A 16931-nucleotide genomic window follows, 5' to 3' on the forward strand; every position below is an offset into this window, starting at 1 on the left:
GACGTGTCCCCCCCACTTTTAATATCACGTAAATTCGTCCCCCGCACTTTTTCGGGCAAGTGTGTTCGCATAGAGGTTTTCAAGAGCCGGTGTGAATAAATATAAATTTAAATTCAAAGAGACAGAATAGTCTGTGCATGATCTGATGTTTTATTCGGACCCAAATTAAGGCGAGATGAACATTCACGCAGCGCTAAACATTACGTGCAGTGTATGTTTCATTCATACTCGTAGCCTATCTATTTTCTAAGCCAATTAAAAGCTAGAAATGAGTTGACTATACACTACCAGTCAAAAGTTTTTTAATGTTTTTTAAAGAAGTCTCTTCTGTTCACCAAGCCTGCAAAAACATGTTTTTTAACATGTATATATATGTATATATATGTATAACATGTATTTATATATTTTTTGACTAAATTAAACCTCATGATCAGCAGGCATGAAGCGTTGCTGATAACAGCAAAAATGTGGGCTTCTGTGTGGCAGGAAGCAGAAGACCTAACCATTTACAAAGGCCTCCCATTCAGAGCTGAAAAGAGTACCTGAAAACCATACTTGAGTAAAAGTACAGATACCTTACAGTGAAAATTACTCCATTACAAGTCACCAATTCCAAAACAACTTGAGTAAAAGTCTTAGAGTATCTGATTTGAACAGTACTTAAGTATTTTACTTATACTAAACATAGGCTCAAAGATGCACTAGTCAAAGAGAAAAACAAGGAAGAGTTGATATGTGAGGAGAACAATCACGTTTATTTTCTAAAACCAAAATCAAACTCCACACCTCAAAATTGCAAAAAAACAAAACAAAAAAACTATATGCTTCAAACAGTTCTCTTCAGTATGATGGATAAATAAAATAATCTTAAGTAAAATAAAAAAATCAAAGCCTTCTTGCACGGGATGTGCTGATTTCGGCCTTGTTGCCGGCTACAGTAATGTCCTCTTCTCATATGTAAAACACCTGTGATTCACCTGTGAACTACTTGCTAAGGAACTCGCATTCACGTAAAGTAGCCTTGTTGACAAGTTTGGGTGAGTAAGGGCAAATTGCACAAGATATAGTTCTTTCAGTGCCCTGTAGTTGGCGATATAACTTATTTTGTAGCAGAAATAAACTGCTGCAGGAAAAGCTAGGTGCCATGCAAAATGTAATGTGTAATTGCAACACTCATTACAAACGTAGTGGAGTAAAGAGTACAGATACTTATTCAAAAATGTAGTGAAGTAAAAGATACTAATATCTTTGATACTCAAGTACAGTAATATCTAAGATACTCAAGTACAGTAATTAATTACATTTACTCAAATACTTTACTCCTCTGCTCCCATTAGATCCCTATTCAGACTACTTTATTGAAATTAGTTTCACTCAGCATCTGGCTGACCGCTTTTGTTTCACTACTGAATGGGAACATCAGAGGAGCCGATTACTATTCTCTTCCTATTCCCCCTAGTAATAACAGTTGCAGCGGCTGCCAAGTTATTGCCTCACTCTTGTTTCGACCCCTCTGTTGCATCAGCCCTCTCCTGGCATATGTGTTAATGATACATGGAGGAGTTTTCCTCAATACTACGTTGTTGGTGCTGCTGAATTTATTTACACACTGCACTAAGAGACACATTTAACTTGCTTATGAATACGAAAAACTTGAAACCACAGTTTCTCACAAAATGACTGACTGACTCCTGCAAGTATTTAATCTTCTCATGCACACTGCTTTACATGGGTTGTAAAATTGTGTTTTATGAGAGGTACTTAGGTTACAGTAAAGCCGGCATGCTGTGAAGGCTCTCACGTGCAGTTTTTCTTTTCATTGCTTTTTTTCTTTTTTGGTATGGAAAAACAATTATGAAGCTATAATGAGCGTTACTAATAATGTTCACATTGTGGTATATTTAAATTAGGGCAAATTTTACAATGTAGTATGATTAATTGTCTCTTAATTACTTTTAAAAATGTGCAACTTGATTTTTATTGTTTTAAATACATGCACATGCATGTTTAATTGCATGTACAGCATTGCTGTAGCTCAAACAGCACAAATAGTGCTAACAACACAAAGGTCATAGGTTCAATTCTCAGGAAAATCCATGAAGTGTCAAAATTCTTTGGATAGAAGCTTCTGTCAAATGCATTATTGTACATACACAAACCACACAAACATATTCACAAAAGGCATACCAACAGAGTTTACGATAAAAAACTAAAACATTGTTTTCTTTCCTTCCTTAAACCTACGCTGTAAATTTTTGTCTCTCTAGCAGTTAAAAAAATAAAACTGCATTTTATATTCTATCTACATTAAAGTTCTAATTCTTTTCGCTCCAGACCGCCAGAGGCAGTGCTGAAAGCACTAGTGGAAAATCCCTCATACTCGTGCTTGACCCGAGAACAGAATAACAAAGTTGTCACCTCATGACTCATGACGTATCTTGAGCTATAATAACCCCCCTAACACATCATCTCGACCTCTTCCTTATTCTCGGTTGACTAATCACTTGATTGAATCTGTTGTGACGATATTTTGTTTAGCTTGCTGCTGAAGAGTTCTGTAAGATATTGGCGAGCTGTTTCGTTTTTGCCTGCATTGATCGCAGATGAATAAAATTCTATTATGAACGCGATATTGCGTAGCTTGTCAGCGAACTACGGCTCTGTGTATTAAATGCCGCTCCATCTGAAAGCACGTGATGTAGATTTACTACTAATCACAGAACCGGCTTTACTGATGAGATGCGCATGACAATCGCATGCGATTTATCGTGCAGCCCTAATTTAAGGTGAGTATTGATTCAAAATGGATACACTTAGATGTTCTACCTGCCCTTATGTAATGGATATCATGGATGGACATCGTCAGTGTCCACGTGTCTTGGTGTGGATCATCTTAAAGAGGCGATGTCTGACCTATGCCCGGAATGCGCCATAATGCCTCTCGCTGTGCATCGATCACGTCTGGTGGGTCTACTATCATGATTGGGAAGTTTATTTTTTATTACTTTCCTCCAGTGTCTCTGCAGTCGATCGTAAGCATAAACAAACATTTCAAAGTAAAAAAAAAGAAAAATCTTCTGATTTAGAACGCAAAGTTGACCAGCTCTCTTCTGCAGTAGAGATGTTACAGCCTCTCTTTGCTAAAGCTCAGCCTAATATGGAGGTACAAGACAAGGCTCAAATTGAATCGTGCATCACACCGTTAGATTTGATGTCAGTGGCTGCCTCTGACTCCAGTAATGTGGATTTTATTGGAGCTGAAGAAAATTTGTTTGCAGATAAATCGCTTCACTCTGGCAGTGAGACCGTGTCTGAGAAGTCAGGTGGGTTGTCTTCAGTTGTTGCATCACTAGATGCTTGCCCACATCAATCTGGATCCTCCTCAGGCAACTGTAAGTTTTGAGAATTTTTTTTTTCAGAATTTTACGTTGTGCACAGAGAACATCCTTTACCAAGCGTCAGTGCCAAGAGTTCACATCTGTATTGGTGTCAGCATTACAAAACTCATTAAAAGGCCACACGCCCTGATCAGTTGGCTCGCATTCTGGCTGTGATGCAGGACCCAGACATAGTGGGACTTGGTAGCATGCCACCTATAGAATCTAGTGTGGCAGCATTCATTGTATCTCCTGATGAGGCACTTCGTGAAAATGTGCGCTGTCCCAATGTCGAGTGCAGACGCACTGATGACCTACTGTCCCGTGCATACAATTCTACAGCAAGCCTTGGCTGTGTTTCCAATTCTTTGGCGCACATGCTTGTAGCTTTACATTCCTCTCTGAGCGAAGCTTCATCTGACCCATTAGTAACAGAACTAACAGAACTCTCTTTACAAGCCATGGGTGTTATTGCCAGTCACTGTAGCACCGCTTTAGGCACTCTTGTGCAAGCTCAAAGGCAGGTTAGCTCAATCTTCCTTGCCAGAGGTGTGTTGAAACAATTTTCAATGACTGCCATTAGTTTTGGGTCGAAACTTTGGACCAGCTGCACAGGAAGCCTTGGGTGTGTCAGTCTCTGAAATGCGTTCCCGTCATGTGGGGACAGCTTCAGGATCCAGGCCACCTCCAACAGCCTCTGGTGTCCATTATCACAATGTTGGTGCAAGATCTTCATATAGACCTCCTCAGCATTTCCAGCATCAGAATCCACAAGCTCCTCAACCTCCTAGGCCTGTTGGGTCTCAACTGCGTGGACATCAGTCTCATGCATGACACCCAGGCCCTCAGCAATGTCCCCCCACCTCTACTGAAAAGCATCCATGGGATCGTTGATGCACAGATGTCAACAGTGGGCTGTTTTATGGAAAGTCACCTGGAGCGTTGGAGATCAATAAAAACAAATCAGTGGTTACACGACTACCCTTTCAAGAGGGTACCGTATACAGTTTTGCTGTTGACTCCTGTTCATACTGCCGTGAGACAGACAATAGATCACGATCCATGCCAGGCAGAGGCACTTGCGCACAAAGTTCAGGTATTGCTGTACAAGGGTGCCATAGAGTTTGTCGACCCTCAAGTTCACCCCGTGGGATTCTTTTCCATTTATTTTCTGGTCACCAAGAATGACGGCGGGTTTCGACCGATCTTAGACTTGAGAAATCTCAATCACTTTCTAAAGTTCCTTCCATTTTAGATGTTGCGCACAGCAAATGTGTTGCAAGCAGTTATGCCAAAACACTGATTTGTGACGATCGATTTGAAGGATGCGATTCCTTTGGTTTGCGTTCATGGGTCAGATATTCCAGTTCAGGGTTCTTCTGTTTGGCCTGGCTCTAGCACCAAGAGTTTTTTCAAAGTTTGCAGAGGCGGCATTGGAACCACTCCAAAGGAATAGCATGAGGGTATTGCCAAACCTGGACAACTGGCCTGTCTGTGCAGCATCACCCCAGCAAACAATCGATCAAGCTCGTCATCTGTTGGACCATATTGGAGCTTTAGGGATTTCTGTGAATTGGGAAAAATCCAAACTTGTACCAATGTAGACAACCAATTTCATAGGTCTTGCTCTCAACTCTGTCACAATGCTGGCATGTAGGGTGCCTTCGGGTGGGCCATTCTCAGCGCTACATTTCTCTTATGAGACTCTTGAGAAAGCTCACAGCAGCAACAAAAGTAGTACCACTGGGATTGCTTTGGCTCAGGCCATTCCAATGATGGCTTGTTCAAAAGCATCTGTGTCCAGTACGAGACAAATATACAAAGATCAGAGTCACACATCGTTGCATGCGAGCTCTAGCACCTTGGTCGCAGAAGCAATTTCTCTTCAGAGGAGTTCCATTGGGACCTCCACCTGCTCAGTGGGAGGTCATCAGGACAGATGCCAGTCTTCTCTGATGGGGTGGAGTCTGGCACAGAAGAGGAGTGAATGGCACTTGGAAGGGGGCCCTACACACAGTGCACATAAATGTTCTAGAGTTGGCAGAAGTGTTTCTTACCCTTCTTCATTTTCAGTCTGTTCTCAGGGGAAAACATGTTTTGGTACGCACAGACAACAGGGAGACAATTTTTTATATCAATCATCAGGGAGGCACAAGATCACAGAGTGCACTTCAGGTGGCTCGCAACTGCTTGTCTGGGTCAGACCAACCTACTTTCATTCCAGACAGTGCATCTACCAGGCCGACTTAATCAGGCCACGTATGCTCTTTCACGTGGCAGTCACAGGGAGACTGGACTCTACACCCGGAAATGGTGCAGATAATATGGAGGACTTATGGGACTGCAGTAGTAGATGTGTTCGCGGACAGTCAAACGTCTTACTGCTCTCATTGGTACTCCCTGAGGGACAAATCAGGATCTGTGGGTCTGGATGCACTAGCCCATGATTGGCCAGACATGATCCTGTGTACTTTCTCCCCGCTACCACTGACTTGGATGACTTAGTGTCCAGTGCGCGAATGTGGCCATCGTCTGCTGTTAGTGGCTCCACATTGGCCTGCAAGGCCATGGATTCTGACTCTTCTCTCTCTGACAGTAGGACAACCTTGTCATCTGCCCAGCAGATCAGACCTACTGAGTCAGTTAAGAGGGAAAGTTTGGCATCCACATTCAGACCGATTTAAACTGATTTAAACTGCCTCTAGGACCGCCAGGTTACTCTTGGAGTGTTCACAGAGGGACAGGAAAATGCTCGTGCTGAATCCACACGAAAGTTGTACGCTTGTAAGTGGAAAGTGTTTTATGACTGGTGTTCTAGCTGCAGTGTGTGTGTGCACTTGGAACACTTAGTTAAATGCAGAGCACAAATTCCAAGTATGGAACACCATACTTGGCCACACGTCACGTCACTTCACTTCACTTCATTTGAGCCAATATCAAAGTCTGATATTAAATTGCTGTCATTTAAGACCACATTTCTCTTGGCCAATTGTTTGTTTGTTTTAGCAATGTGTGCAGGGGTGCTGCACTTTCCAAACAGAGACTGGCACACTGGGTGACGCAGGTAAGTTCTCATGCATATGAGTCTGTACCTTCATCTTTCCACTGTCACCCTACTCGTGCTTTGGCAACATCTTGGGCGTTCAAGGGAGTGTCGCTCTCTGAGATTTGTGCTGCAGCAACTTGGAGTTCAGCTTGCATGTTTTCTCGTTTTTACAGATTAAATTTGACTCCCTTGCCAGCGGTGTGTGTTGCAGTGCTATCTCCCTGTACAGAGGCTTCGCAAGGGGATTCCTCGTGACTGCGTAGGTATTCGTCTTCCACTAGTGCTTTCAGCACTGCCTCTGGTGGTCTGGAGCGAAAGGAAATAGAACGCTAGTTACAAACGTAGCAGTTTGCACCACCAAAGTTTCTGGTCATTCAGTATCACGAGAATGATCTAGAGGTCGAGATGACGTGTTAGGGGTTATTATAGCTCAAGACGCGATGCGAGTTACAAGGTGACAACTTTGTTATTCTGTTCTCGGTCAAACGCGAGCATGACGAATTTTCCACTAGTGCTTTCAGTACTGCCACTGGCGGTCTTCCACTTAGTCATAGAACCACAGTTATGTTTGTAACTAGCGTTTTGACTCATCCAGCACAAACTTTCAGCTTCACTCTACATTTCTCTGTCTATAGATATGATGTGACAGGTCTAAAATATAAATAATTATTATAGGTTTATCAAAGTATATTTTGGTAAAGTAATGGCAGGATTTGAAAGATGGAAAGATTAATGAATAACTCTCATTAATAACATTTTGTTATATAAAAAAAGTCACATAGTGTAACTTAAAATTGTTAAAAAAATAAGAATTAATCATCCTGATCCATTTATAAATTCCTCAGAAAATGTTGTTGTTATTGTGAATTAATTAATTGCCATATTGTGAATATTGAAGAAATGCTTATTAGAAATTATGTCACTCACTCTTTATAGTTTTTCAAGTTGGCACAAACCTTTTAACAAAGTACACATTTTGTGTATAGATATTATGTACAATAATGTTTTAACATATTAGTACATAACACAGAAAAAGAAAATAAAAAAAGTGTTTTTCATGAATTGCTTAATCACCCCAAGTTCTGTGCCATGGTCCACTGTGGCACCAGCTGTCATAAGTTGTGATGACCAATTGCATTATGTCCTGCTTCACACCACAGCCGAAACATGCTGAAGCATCTCTATATTTTTCCACTGCAGGTTGAGTCGGAGGCAAATTCAGTAAATGGCACAAGCTCAGAGCAGATGGAGGAGACCTGTGCGGCACCAGAGGAAGAGGCGCATTACGTATCCTTAACACACAATGTTCCACCTGATGTTCCCACACCTCTCCAGCATGACTTGTTACCAGCACCTCCTGGAAAGGAGCCCAGGGCCACTGATGTACTTCTCCCTCACAACAGTTCTCTAACCTCTCATAATGGTGCTGAATACATGAAACCAAACACTGGGAGGCATGTGGATCCCACTGAGCCACATGCCACATTCCATAGATCCATGTTTAAGAAAAGTTGTGAATCCAAGTCCGTTCAAGAACAGATGGTTCCTCTGAAGAAGATAAAACTGGAGGAGCAATGTGTTGAGATTGATGACCCGCACTCAAAGCGCTTAGAAACTAGCAGGTGCTACGAGGATGCTTTATCTACGCTTGCAGCTGTGGTCTGCTTCTCCAGTACGGACAGGAAAAGTCTAGAGGAGAGGCTTTTTGGGCCTCAGGCCTCAGACATGTGTTTAAAAACTGAGCCAAAAGAAGAACCATATCAGTGTCAGTTAAATCAAGGAGAAAGTCCAGAAGAACCTCCTCAGAATGATAACATTGCACTATCTTTACTCAGTGTCCAGTCTCTGGTCCAGCATAGGAATATTAGTGTTGATCAGGCTATAGCTATTGAGGCCTTGACCCAACTGGCAGCTACCCCACAAACAGTGCCCTTTGAAACAGAAAACCAGAGTCAGGACGCTCAACAAGAAACGTCTACATGCTCCACTTCAAGCAACCACATAACTCTTCGAGAGGCTAAACCAGTTTCAGATGTTTTCTCTAACAAGGTCTCGGTAATCAGTTCATCATTGCAACAGACTTCTGTCATCCGCAACCCTCTGAACAGGCCGACCTACTTCACCCAAAATCAGCATTGTGCATCTACCTCCAGAAAACTTTCCTTGAAGGATCTTCTGGTGGCCAGCTCAGAATGTGAAAAGCTATCGTATACCACGGAGAACCGCAGAAATGGCCAAGCACTTTGTAAAGCTGACAGGTTAGAAGGCACTTTCAAGAAGTATAAGCATGGAGAAGCGACTCAAATCTCGAGAAAGAGGGATGAGGAGGAAGTTGCAGCTCAATTGGTGCAGCTTGCGTTCATGATCGAATCCAGGCAGATGCAAGTCTCTGCAAACAATCCACCGAAATGTATGCCGACTCAGACCATGAAATACAATCATAATTGTTTGGGGCAGCACTTAAAAAAGCAAAGTAAACCTAAAATGACGCCATCAAAACCCAGGATGTCCAAGAAGAAAGCTGCTGAGATCGACGAGGGCAACCATTGTAGGATTCCATTGGCCAAGAAGACGCCCAACAGGAAAACCCCACTCAAGGCCACCATTCAGAAAGCCATTTCACAACAAAAGATGAGGTTCCAGCACAAGAGGAGTCCGTTTCTTCCACAAGCGCAGATAGACCTGAAAAAGTACATAGCGGAGGCTCATCACAAGAACAGGCAGCTCTTATACTACAGCAACTCTCTGAAGAAAGAGCACTTTGAAACGATCTTAGGTTCTGGTAAGCAGAACGGCTTTCACTTTAAATACGAGCATGGAGCTCAAAGTCATTCTTTACCACCACCAAACGGGCTCTTTCACAATCATACAAATGACCATCTAGGTGCTAGCCAGTGGCCAAGGCATGAATGTGAACAACAAATGATTTCTCAGGTATCGAAAACCTACGATGTGCTAAATCATGGTGCTAAACAACAACCTCAGCAAACCATGGCCAGTGAACCCTGTAAAGACTCGCCGCAAAGCCCAGGGATGTACCATAAAGCCAACGGCTTTAATGATCATCAATACTTGCACACAAATCAAAATGGATTTTACAAAGTGGAGAAGTCTGGAGGTGTTACAGTGTTGTCCACATCCAATGTACATTTGGAGAATGGTGATGTGGCATACACTGGAGAACAGACTCCTACCAAGCACACGATCAACAGCTTTTTGGAGTCTCCAATGAGGTTCTTGAACACACCAACCAAGAATCTCCTCAACACCCCCTCTAAACAAACCACAGAGCTGCCCTCCTGTGACTGTGTGGGTAAGTCATATTAGCCATATCATAACTTGAAATAAAAGTTTGCTAGAACTTCTTTCAGTTCATCTATGAACACAATTTCCCTCTACAGAACAAATAATTGAAAAAGAGGAGGGTCCGTACTACACTCACCTTGGATCTGGCCCGAATGTAGCAGCTGTGAGAGAGATGATGGAGAACAGGTAAAGTGGATCTCAGTTGTTTACATGCAATAATGTTTTCACTGGATCCAACACAAAAAATATACACATTTTAATTAATTTTACTGTATAATTTTAAATGTATATGTATACATCTAATTTCCTAATTTTAAATGTATAATTTTTACAATTATTGTTTCATATTTATTAAAAATATAAAAAAATATTTGTTTAAAATAAAAAATTATAAGTATATTTAATAAAAAAGAATACATGTATTTAATAAAATAAGAATAAAATAAAAATGTTTATTATTATTATTATTATTTAATAATAATTATAATGTTTAATATTTATAAGCAATCCAATGTGTAGCAGCTCGGGGACCTTTCCCAATCCCGTCCCCCCTCTATCCCACCTTCTGGTTAGAGTTAGTTTCAGACTAACCCTAAATATTACACTTCTGCAATTAATTAAATTCAGACAAATTAATATACAGACTCCATTTAAACATTTGTTTGCTTTGTAAGATTAAAGTTTGAAAATCTCTGTTTTGGTTATATTGTTGAAATGCCCACCATTCAAAATGCTCCTGATGATGATGATGATGATGTTATAATATTTGAATACTGAATTCTGATTGGTGTTCTTTTTTGCATATATTTGCATATTGAATCTAGATGGATCTGTTCTTCATTGCATATATTTTTAACAGTGAGAAACACAGATCTTAATATAGTTACATGAAAAAAATCTGAATTTGAGGTTTTACATCTAACATTTGTGTAATGGTGGGGACAATTAACAGTGACAGTTTAAAAGTCAGTTATTTAATTTTAGAAACAACATTTCTTTGTACTATCACATGTAAGTTTTTTCTTACACACTATAAATGAGTCTTTTTACATAAAAATATATGTATCTTTGTATTTTATGAAGGGAGGTCTGTTGCAAAGGGATAATCATATTTGGGGGCATCAAAAAAATGTTAAAAGTGTGCTTAACACTATAAACACTGTGTTTTCATCACAGATATGGTGAGAAAGGCAACGCAGTCCGTGTGGAGGTTGTTGTGTATACAGGCAAAGAGGGGCGGAGCTCACAGGGTTGCCCAATCGCCAAGTGGGTGAGTGACCCGCATGAAATAACTATCAGTCTGCGTAGAGCTTGCAGAATGTCAGTTCCTTCATATACTGTGTGCACATGTGTTAAATTCTGCAGATCATACGTCGAGGAAGTGAGGAAGAGAAGTTGTTGTGTCTTGTGCGGCAGCGTGCTGGTCACTGCTGTCAGAACGCAGTGGTAGTCATTCTCATCCTGGCCTGGGAGGGGATCCCACGCAGTGTGGCTGACAGGCTGTACCAGGAGCTCACACAGACTCTCTGCAAATATGGCTCGCCCACTAGCCGCCGCTGTGCCCTCAATGAGGAGTGAGTCACAAGTAACATACGGACAGAGTGTGTGGGAATGATTCACGTACACACTCCCTCAAACAAATACAAAAGAACATTTGGAGGTTGTTCTTGATGAAGTGTTTGGGAAGTGTTTTCTTTAAGCTTTTACACCAACTCCTTCACTCCATTTTATAAGTGTACATTCACTGCTGAAAAGACCAGGCTAGATTAGTAGAAAGCAGGGTCAGAAATTATTTTAGGGCAAAAATTCCACCAAAATGAACAAAAAATTCAAGATATGAGGACAAAAAATGACTGCACAATTAAAATAAAGTGTGATGTGATGGCCAGTCAGAGACGTTTATAGTTCTGCAGTTCCACAAATTCTCTCATCATAAACTTAAGTGAAATCTTGATTTTCTAATACATTAAAAAAGTAATGAACTAAGTCATTGTTGGTGTTGAGATATATATATATATAAATTTTTTTTAACATTCTGATTGATTTAATTAATTCATTATTAATTATATTTTACACAATATATTTTATTTAAAAAGATCATTATTATTTATTATTATTAATTATTATTAATATTTAATAAGGTCATTATTACAAAAATTGCCCATACAAAGGTAAGAAAATGCACAATTATAGCTCCTTAATGGAAAACTTAAAGGGTTAGTTTACCCAAAAATGAAAATTAGGCTGCGTTTTACTCACCCCGAGGCATCCTAGGTGTATATGACTTTTCTTCTTTCAGCGAATCCAGTCGGAGTTATATAAAAAATTGAAAGTCTTTGATCTTTCAAGCTCTATCATTGCAGTCAGCGGGTGTTGCATGCATCAGTCCAAAAGAAGTTAAATAAAAAGTGCCCATCCATAAAAAAAGTGTCTCACACGGCTCCGGGGGGTGAACAAAGGCCTCCTGTAGCGAATCGATGTGTTTTTGTAAGAAAAATATCCATATTCAGAACGTAATAATCATTTGAATCTAGCTTGCGCTCACTGTTGTACACGGAAGCAGCTTCGGGCGGATGACGAATGAGGTCGGCTTTGCGCATGCGCCGCTCAGATGTGACGCACACGGAAACGCAGCGGAGAGATCAAAACAAAACAACGGTCAAAAATTAGAAGTACAAAACGAGGATTTGTAAAGAAGAATGTCAGAGGATTTCAATATAAGCCAAGAGGTTTTCCTTTGCTAAAGTAAGGAAACTTTGCTTCCTTTGATCCTGTTAACAAACATTGGTTTTCACGAGACTCACCCAAAACAACGGTCAAGAATTTGAAGTACAAAACGAGGATTTGTAAAGAAGAATGTCAGAGGATTTCGATATAAGCCAAGAGGAGACTGGTTTTCCTTTGTTAAAGTAAGGAAACTTTGCTTCTTTTGATCCTGTAATCAAACGTTGGTTTTCACGAGACTCACCGGCGCATGCGCAACGCTGACCTCATATGTCATGCTCCCGGAACTGCTTCCGTGTACAACTGCCGGCGCAAGCTAGATTAAAGTGATTATTACATTTTGAATATGGATACTTTTTTTACAAAAACGCATCGATTCGCTACAGGAGGCCTTTGTTCACCCCCCGGAGCCGTGTGAGACACTTTTTTTATGGATAGGTGATTTTTATTTAAGTTCTTTTGGACTGAAGCAATGCAACACCCGCTGACTGCAATGATAGAGCTTGAAAGATCAAAGACAATTTTTAATATAATTCCGACTGGATTCGTCTGAAAGAAGAAAGTCATATACACCTAGGATGCCTCGGGGGTGAGTAAAACGCAGCCTAATTTTCATTTTTGTGTGAACTAACCCTTTAATTTCTGTCATAAAAGTTAATTCATTTGTGAAAAAATTAGGCCAAGAAATTACCACCCAAATTATCATTTAAAGTCATTGTTACATTAGATGAGAAAATCACAGAGTAAACATTATGAAAAGTAGATTTAGAAAGAAATTTGATTCAGCATTGCATAAATAATGATAGCAAATGGGTATTAATGAGCTTGATGATTAAAAAAAAATATATATAAATATATATATATATATATACTCTCAATATGAAAGTAGAACTGCCAGTAGATGGCAAAAATTCTGTCATAATGAGTGAGTCATTCAGTCAATCATTCAAATTATTCATTCAAACAGCTGATTCATTCAAGAATGAAGCAAGTTCCGCTGCAGCTTTGTTTGGAACTTTTTTCGTTGACTAAAATTTAACACAATTTTAACTGATTGTTTATTGAACTGTTTAATAAAATCAATTTCACATTTTCAATCGTGAAGATATTCTGGAAGAAAAAAAACTTGCTTGTGTGATATTGCTAAACTATATCATGTAAATATAAGACAAAAACCCATATAGGGGCATTTTTGCCCTCTTATCCTTGAATTTTAGGGGCATATAACTATATTCTTATAGGCTACATTACACGACAAGTCATTGCCCTGCATCACGTTTGTCATGTAATGCAATATAAGATGCAATACAGGTGTGGGCCCCTTTCGGGATGCGTTAAATGCATTAATAATTTAATGTGTACATAGTCCACATTTCCATGCATATAATAGCACCACCAGCAAGTTCTGTATTATATTAATTTATATTATAGTGTATTGCACTGTAACTTACCTTACCTTCTTCATCTCTCCTGTTAGTCGTACATGTGCGTGTCAGGGTCTGGACCCAGAGACCTGCGGTGCCTCTTTCTCGTTTGGTTGCTCCTGGAGTATGTACTTCAATGGCTGCAAGTTTGCACGCAGCAAAATCCCCCGGAAGTTCAGACTGCAGGGAGACTATCCTGAGGAGGTGAGCACTAGATGGTCATGGGAAATACATTCTCAGTCCAAATGTGTAAAGAAATGCTTTTTTATGGAAGAATCATGCTGATCTTCAAAATCCTGCCATAGTGGCTTTAAATGAGAGTGCAACTCTGGTGAGAGTATACTGTGTGAGCATACCTGAATTACCTTGTTTACCTGAACCAGTTTAACCTGTTGCCCTCTAGTGGCACTAAGTAAAACAGTTAACAGAAAATCATTCACATGGTGGACTTAAATCAATGGGTGAATCCATAAAAGTGTTGCATGCCTGATGTTTTTTCATTGCAAAAACCCCACCAATAAAGTTTGACCAGGTGCGAAATATGCGTTAAAATAGCACTGTGACTTTGTGAATTGTCATCATTCATTCATTCATTCATTCAATCATTCATTAATTTCAATGCAAACACGCCTTCTTTTTGAGTAAATTATCCTCATTATAGATTATACACTTTCAGACGATACGGGTGCCTGAATTTGCAGTGATGGAGCAATGTTGTGTAAAGTACGGCAGATTGTAGTAATCTTGCGCATCTTCTACATCCACGTTTTAGAGCCATCCTGCAATATTGCAAATGTACTGTGAAAACCTAATATAAACAATGATAACAGCAGTCGCAATGCACAGGCTATTTTTTGTAGTCCCTGTCAAATAAACAAATTAAATAATAATAATAAATACATTTTAGTGAATTAACATCTAAAACTACTTGGTGTCAGTAAGAGTTTTTTAAAGAAAGTAATACTTTCATTAGCAAGGATGCATTAAATTGATGAAAAGTGCAAGTAAATGCACTTGTAATGGTAAAAAAAAAAGTTTATATTTCAAATAAATATTATTTTGTACTTTCTATCCATCAAATAATCCTGAAGAAAAGGTCTCTACAAAAATATTAAGCAGCACAACTGCATTCAACATTGATAGTAATAAGAAATGTCTTGAGAACCAAATCAGTATATTAGAATGATTTCTGAAGGATCATGTTATGAGTTATGCCTGCTGAAAATTCAGCTTTTACATCACAAGAAAAAGTTAAATTTTAAAAATGTATTTTTTTTAAAAATAGTTACTTTAAATGTGCTGTATTACTGTATTTTTGAATTAAGTAAATCCTTGCAGCATCCTTGCCAATCCAAATTTTTTGAAAGGTAGTGTATTTATGCTTGATGGTCATTTTTTATTTCATCCTTCAAATGGCAATAATGTTTGATTTTGTGGTTAGGAGACGAAGTTGGAGAAAAACTTGCAGAATCTGGCATCAGATTTGACCCCCATGTACAAGAAACTTGCTCCTGATGCCTTTCAGAACCAGGTAGGAATTGCATAATCAAAATGTCACAATCTCTCACAATGTTAAAACTGCTCTAAAGCAGAACTCAACAGTAAATAAAAAAAGTTAGCTTATTTAGTCGATTATGCGATTATGTTGATATTTCTATAGCATCCAAGACTGAGCCCTGTGTACATTTGTAAGGAAAGCATCATAATGATCTGTAACCCGTCAGGTGGAGCAGGAGCAGCAGGGGCAGGACTGTCGGCTGGGCAGGAGTGAAGGTCGACCGTTCTCTGGTGTGACTGCGTGTGTGGACTTCTGTGCACATGCCCACAGAGACACACAAAACATGACCAATGGAAGCACTGTGGTGAGTCTTACTTCCACTATCAATGTCAATGTCCTTCTAATACTTTCTTTTTCATTTTCTAAATGAGATAAAAGGAGATGCATTTGCCTCATGTGAACCACAGGTATGCACTTTAACCAAGGAGGATAACCGTGCAGTGCGGAACATTCCAGAGGATGAGCAGCTGCACGTCCTGCCGCTCTACAGGATCTCTGACACGGATGAGTTTGGCCATGCTGAGGGCCAGTGGGCCAAGATAAAGTCTGGGGCAATGCAGGTCCTCTCTTCTTTCCCAAGAGAAGTGAGGATGCTGGCCGAGCCCATCAAATCAGCACACAAGAGGAGGATGGAGGCTAAAAGAGCCCATGCTGACAAACTAAGCGGCCTGGACAGTAAGCAGGGCACCCCTATAAAAGTGAAGAACGAGCCTCTTAAAGGTATACCTGGTTCAGCCTTCCTTCTTAAGAGGCATGCCATCTTCTTGATGCGTATAAGTTGGTTTAAGGCAGGATTTTTCCAGCTCTCCGTGGAGCCTCACCAGCACTGCATTCAAAATGTGTAGTGCTGGGGAGGTTTGAAAACCCCTGGTTTAAGAGGCATTTACACGACACCATTTTCAACAAAAAGCGTATGCGTTTTGGCCAGTCATTTACACAACAACACCTTTTGGGGGGTTTGAAAATGCAAACTTTTGAAAACAGGTTTTTTAAAGGGGTCATATGATGTTGCTAAAAAGAACATTATGTTGTGTATTTGGTGTAATGCAATGTGTTTATGCGGTTTAAGGTAAAAAAAAAAAAAACATTATTTTCCACATAATGTACATTATTGTTGCTCCTCTATGCCCCGCCTTTCTGAAACGCACCGTTTTTTACAAAGCTCATCGTTCTGAAAAGCGAGGTGCACGCTGATTGGCAGAGGCGGACAGTAACTAAGTACATTTACTTGAGCATTGTACTTAAGTACACTTTTTGAGTTTGTAGACATAGCATTGTAGGCTACTCTCCCAGGAAACAGTCCTCATCCACCGCAAAATGTGCTGCACACATCTGAATATTTGGGTTGAACTGTTCTTGAATAGTGTTGTAAATACAACTTAACCACTGATCACTGATTGAGTGAGGAACGGCCGGCGGGCTTGAGAACGCCGCGGCCGGTGGGCTTGTGGCAACCACATGTGACGACCCCGGGCTGGAATCCGCTTCGTCCGTGG

At 40.1% G+C, this 16931-nt stretch overlaps 1 protein-coding gene across 2 annotated transcripts in view; it reads left to right on the forward strand.

Annotated features, from left to right (window-relative positions):
* The window catches only part of LOC107708452 (methylcytosine dioxygenase TET3-like), a 48421-nt gene that overhangs the window by 28500 nt on the left and 2990 nt on the right, over positions 1 to 16931 (forward strand). The window contains exons 3-10 of one of the 2 annotated variants that reach the window (XM_016512691.1): positions 7624 to 9736; positions 9825 to 9915; positions 10906 to 10999; positions 11095 to 11303; positions 13931 to 14081; positions 15319 to 15408; positions 15602 to 15739; positions 15843 to 16155. In XM_016512691.1, the coding sequence (XP_016368177.1) occupies positions 7624 to 9736; positions 9825 to 9915; positions 10906 to 10999; positions 11095 to 11303; positions 13931 to 14081; positions 15319 to 15408; positions 15602 to 15739; positions 15843 to 16155 (3199 nt within the window). The remainder of the gene's footprint in view (positions 1 to 7623; positions 9737 to 9824; positions 9916 to 10905; positions 11000 to 11094; positions 11304 to 13930; positions 14082 to 15318; positions 15409 to 15601; positions 15740 to 15842; positions 16156 to 16931) is intronic. The other variant, XM_016512692.1, reaches the window with a different exon arrangement.

This window comes from Sinocyclocheilus rhinocerous, unplaced genomic scaffold (assembly GCF_001515625.1).
Source record: "Sinocyclocheilus rhinocerous isolate Xijiao unplaced genomic scaffold, SAMN03320098_v1.1 scaffold295, whole genome shotgun sequence".
Classification (NCBI taxonomy): domain Eukaryota; kingdom Metazoa; phylum Chordata; class Actinopteri; order Cypriniformes; family Cyprinidae; genus Sinocyclocheilus; species Sinocyclocheilus rhinocerous.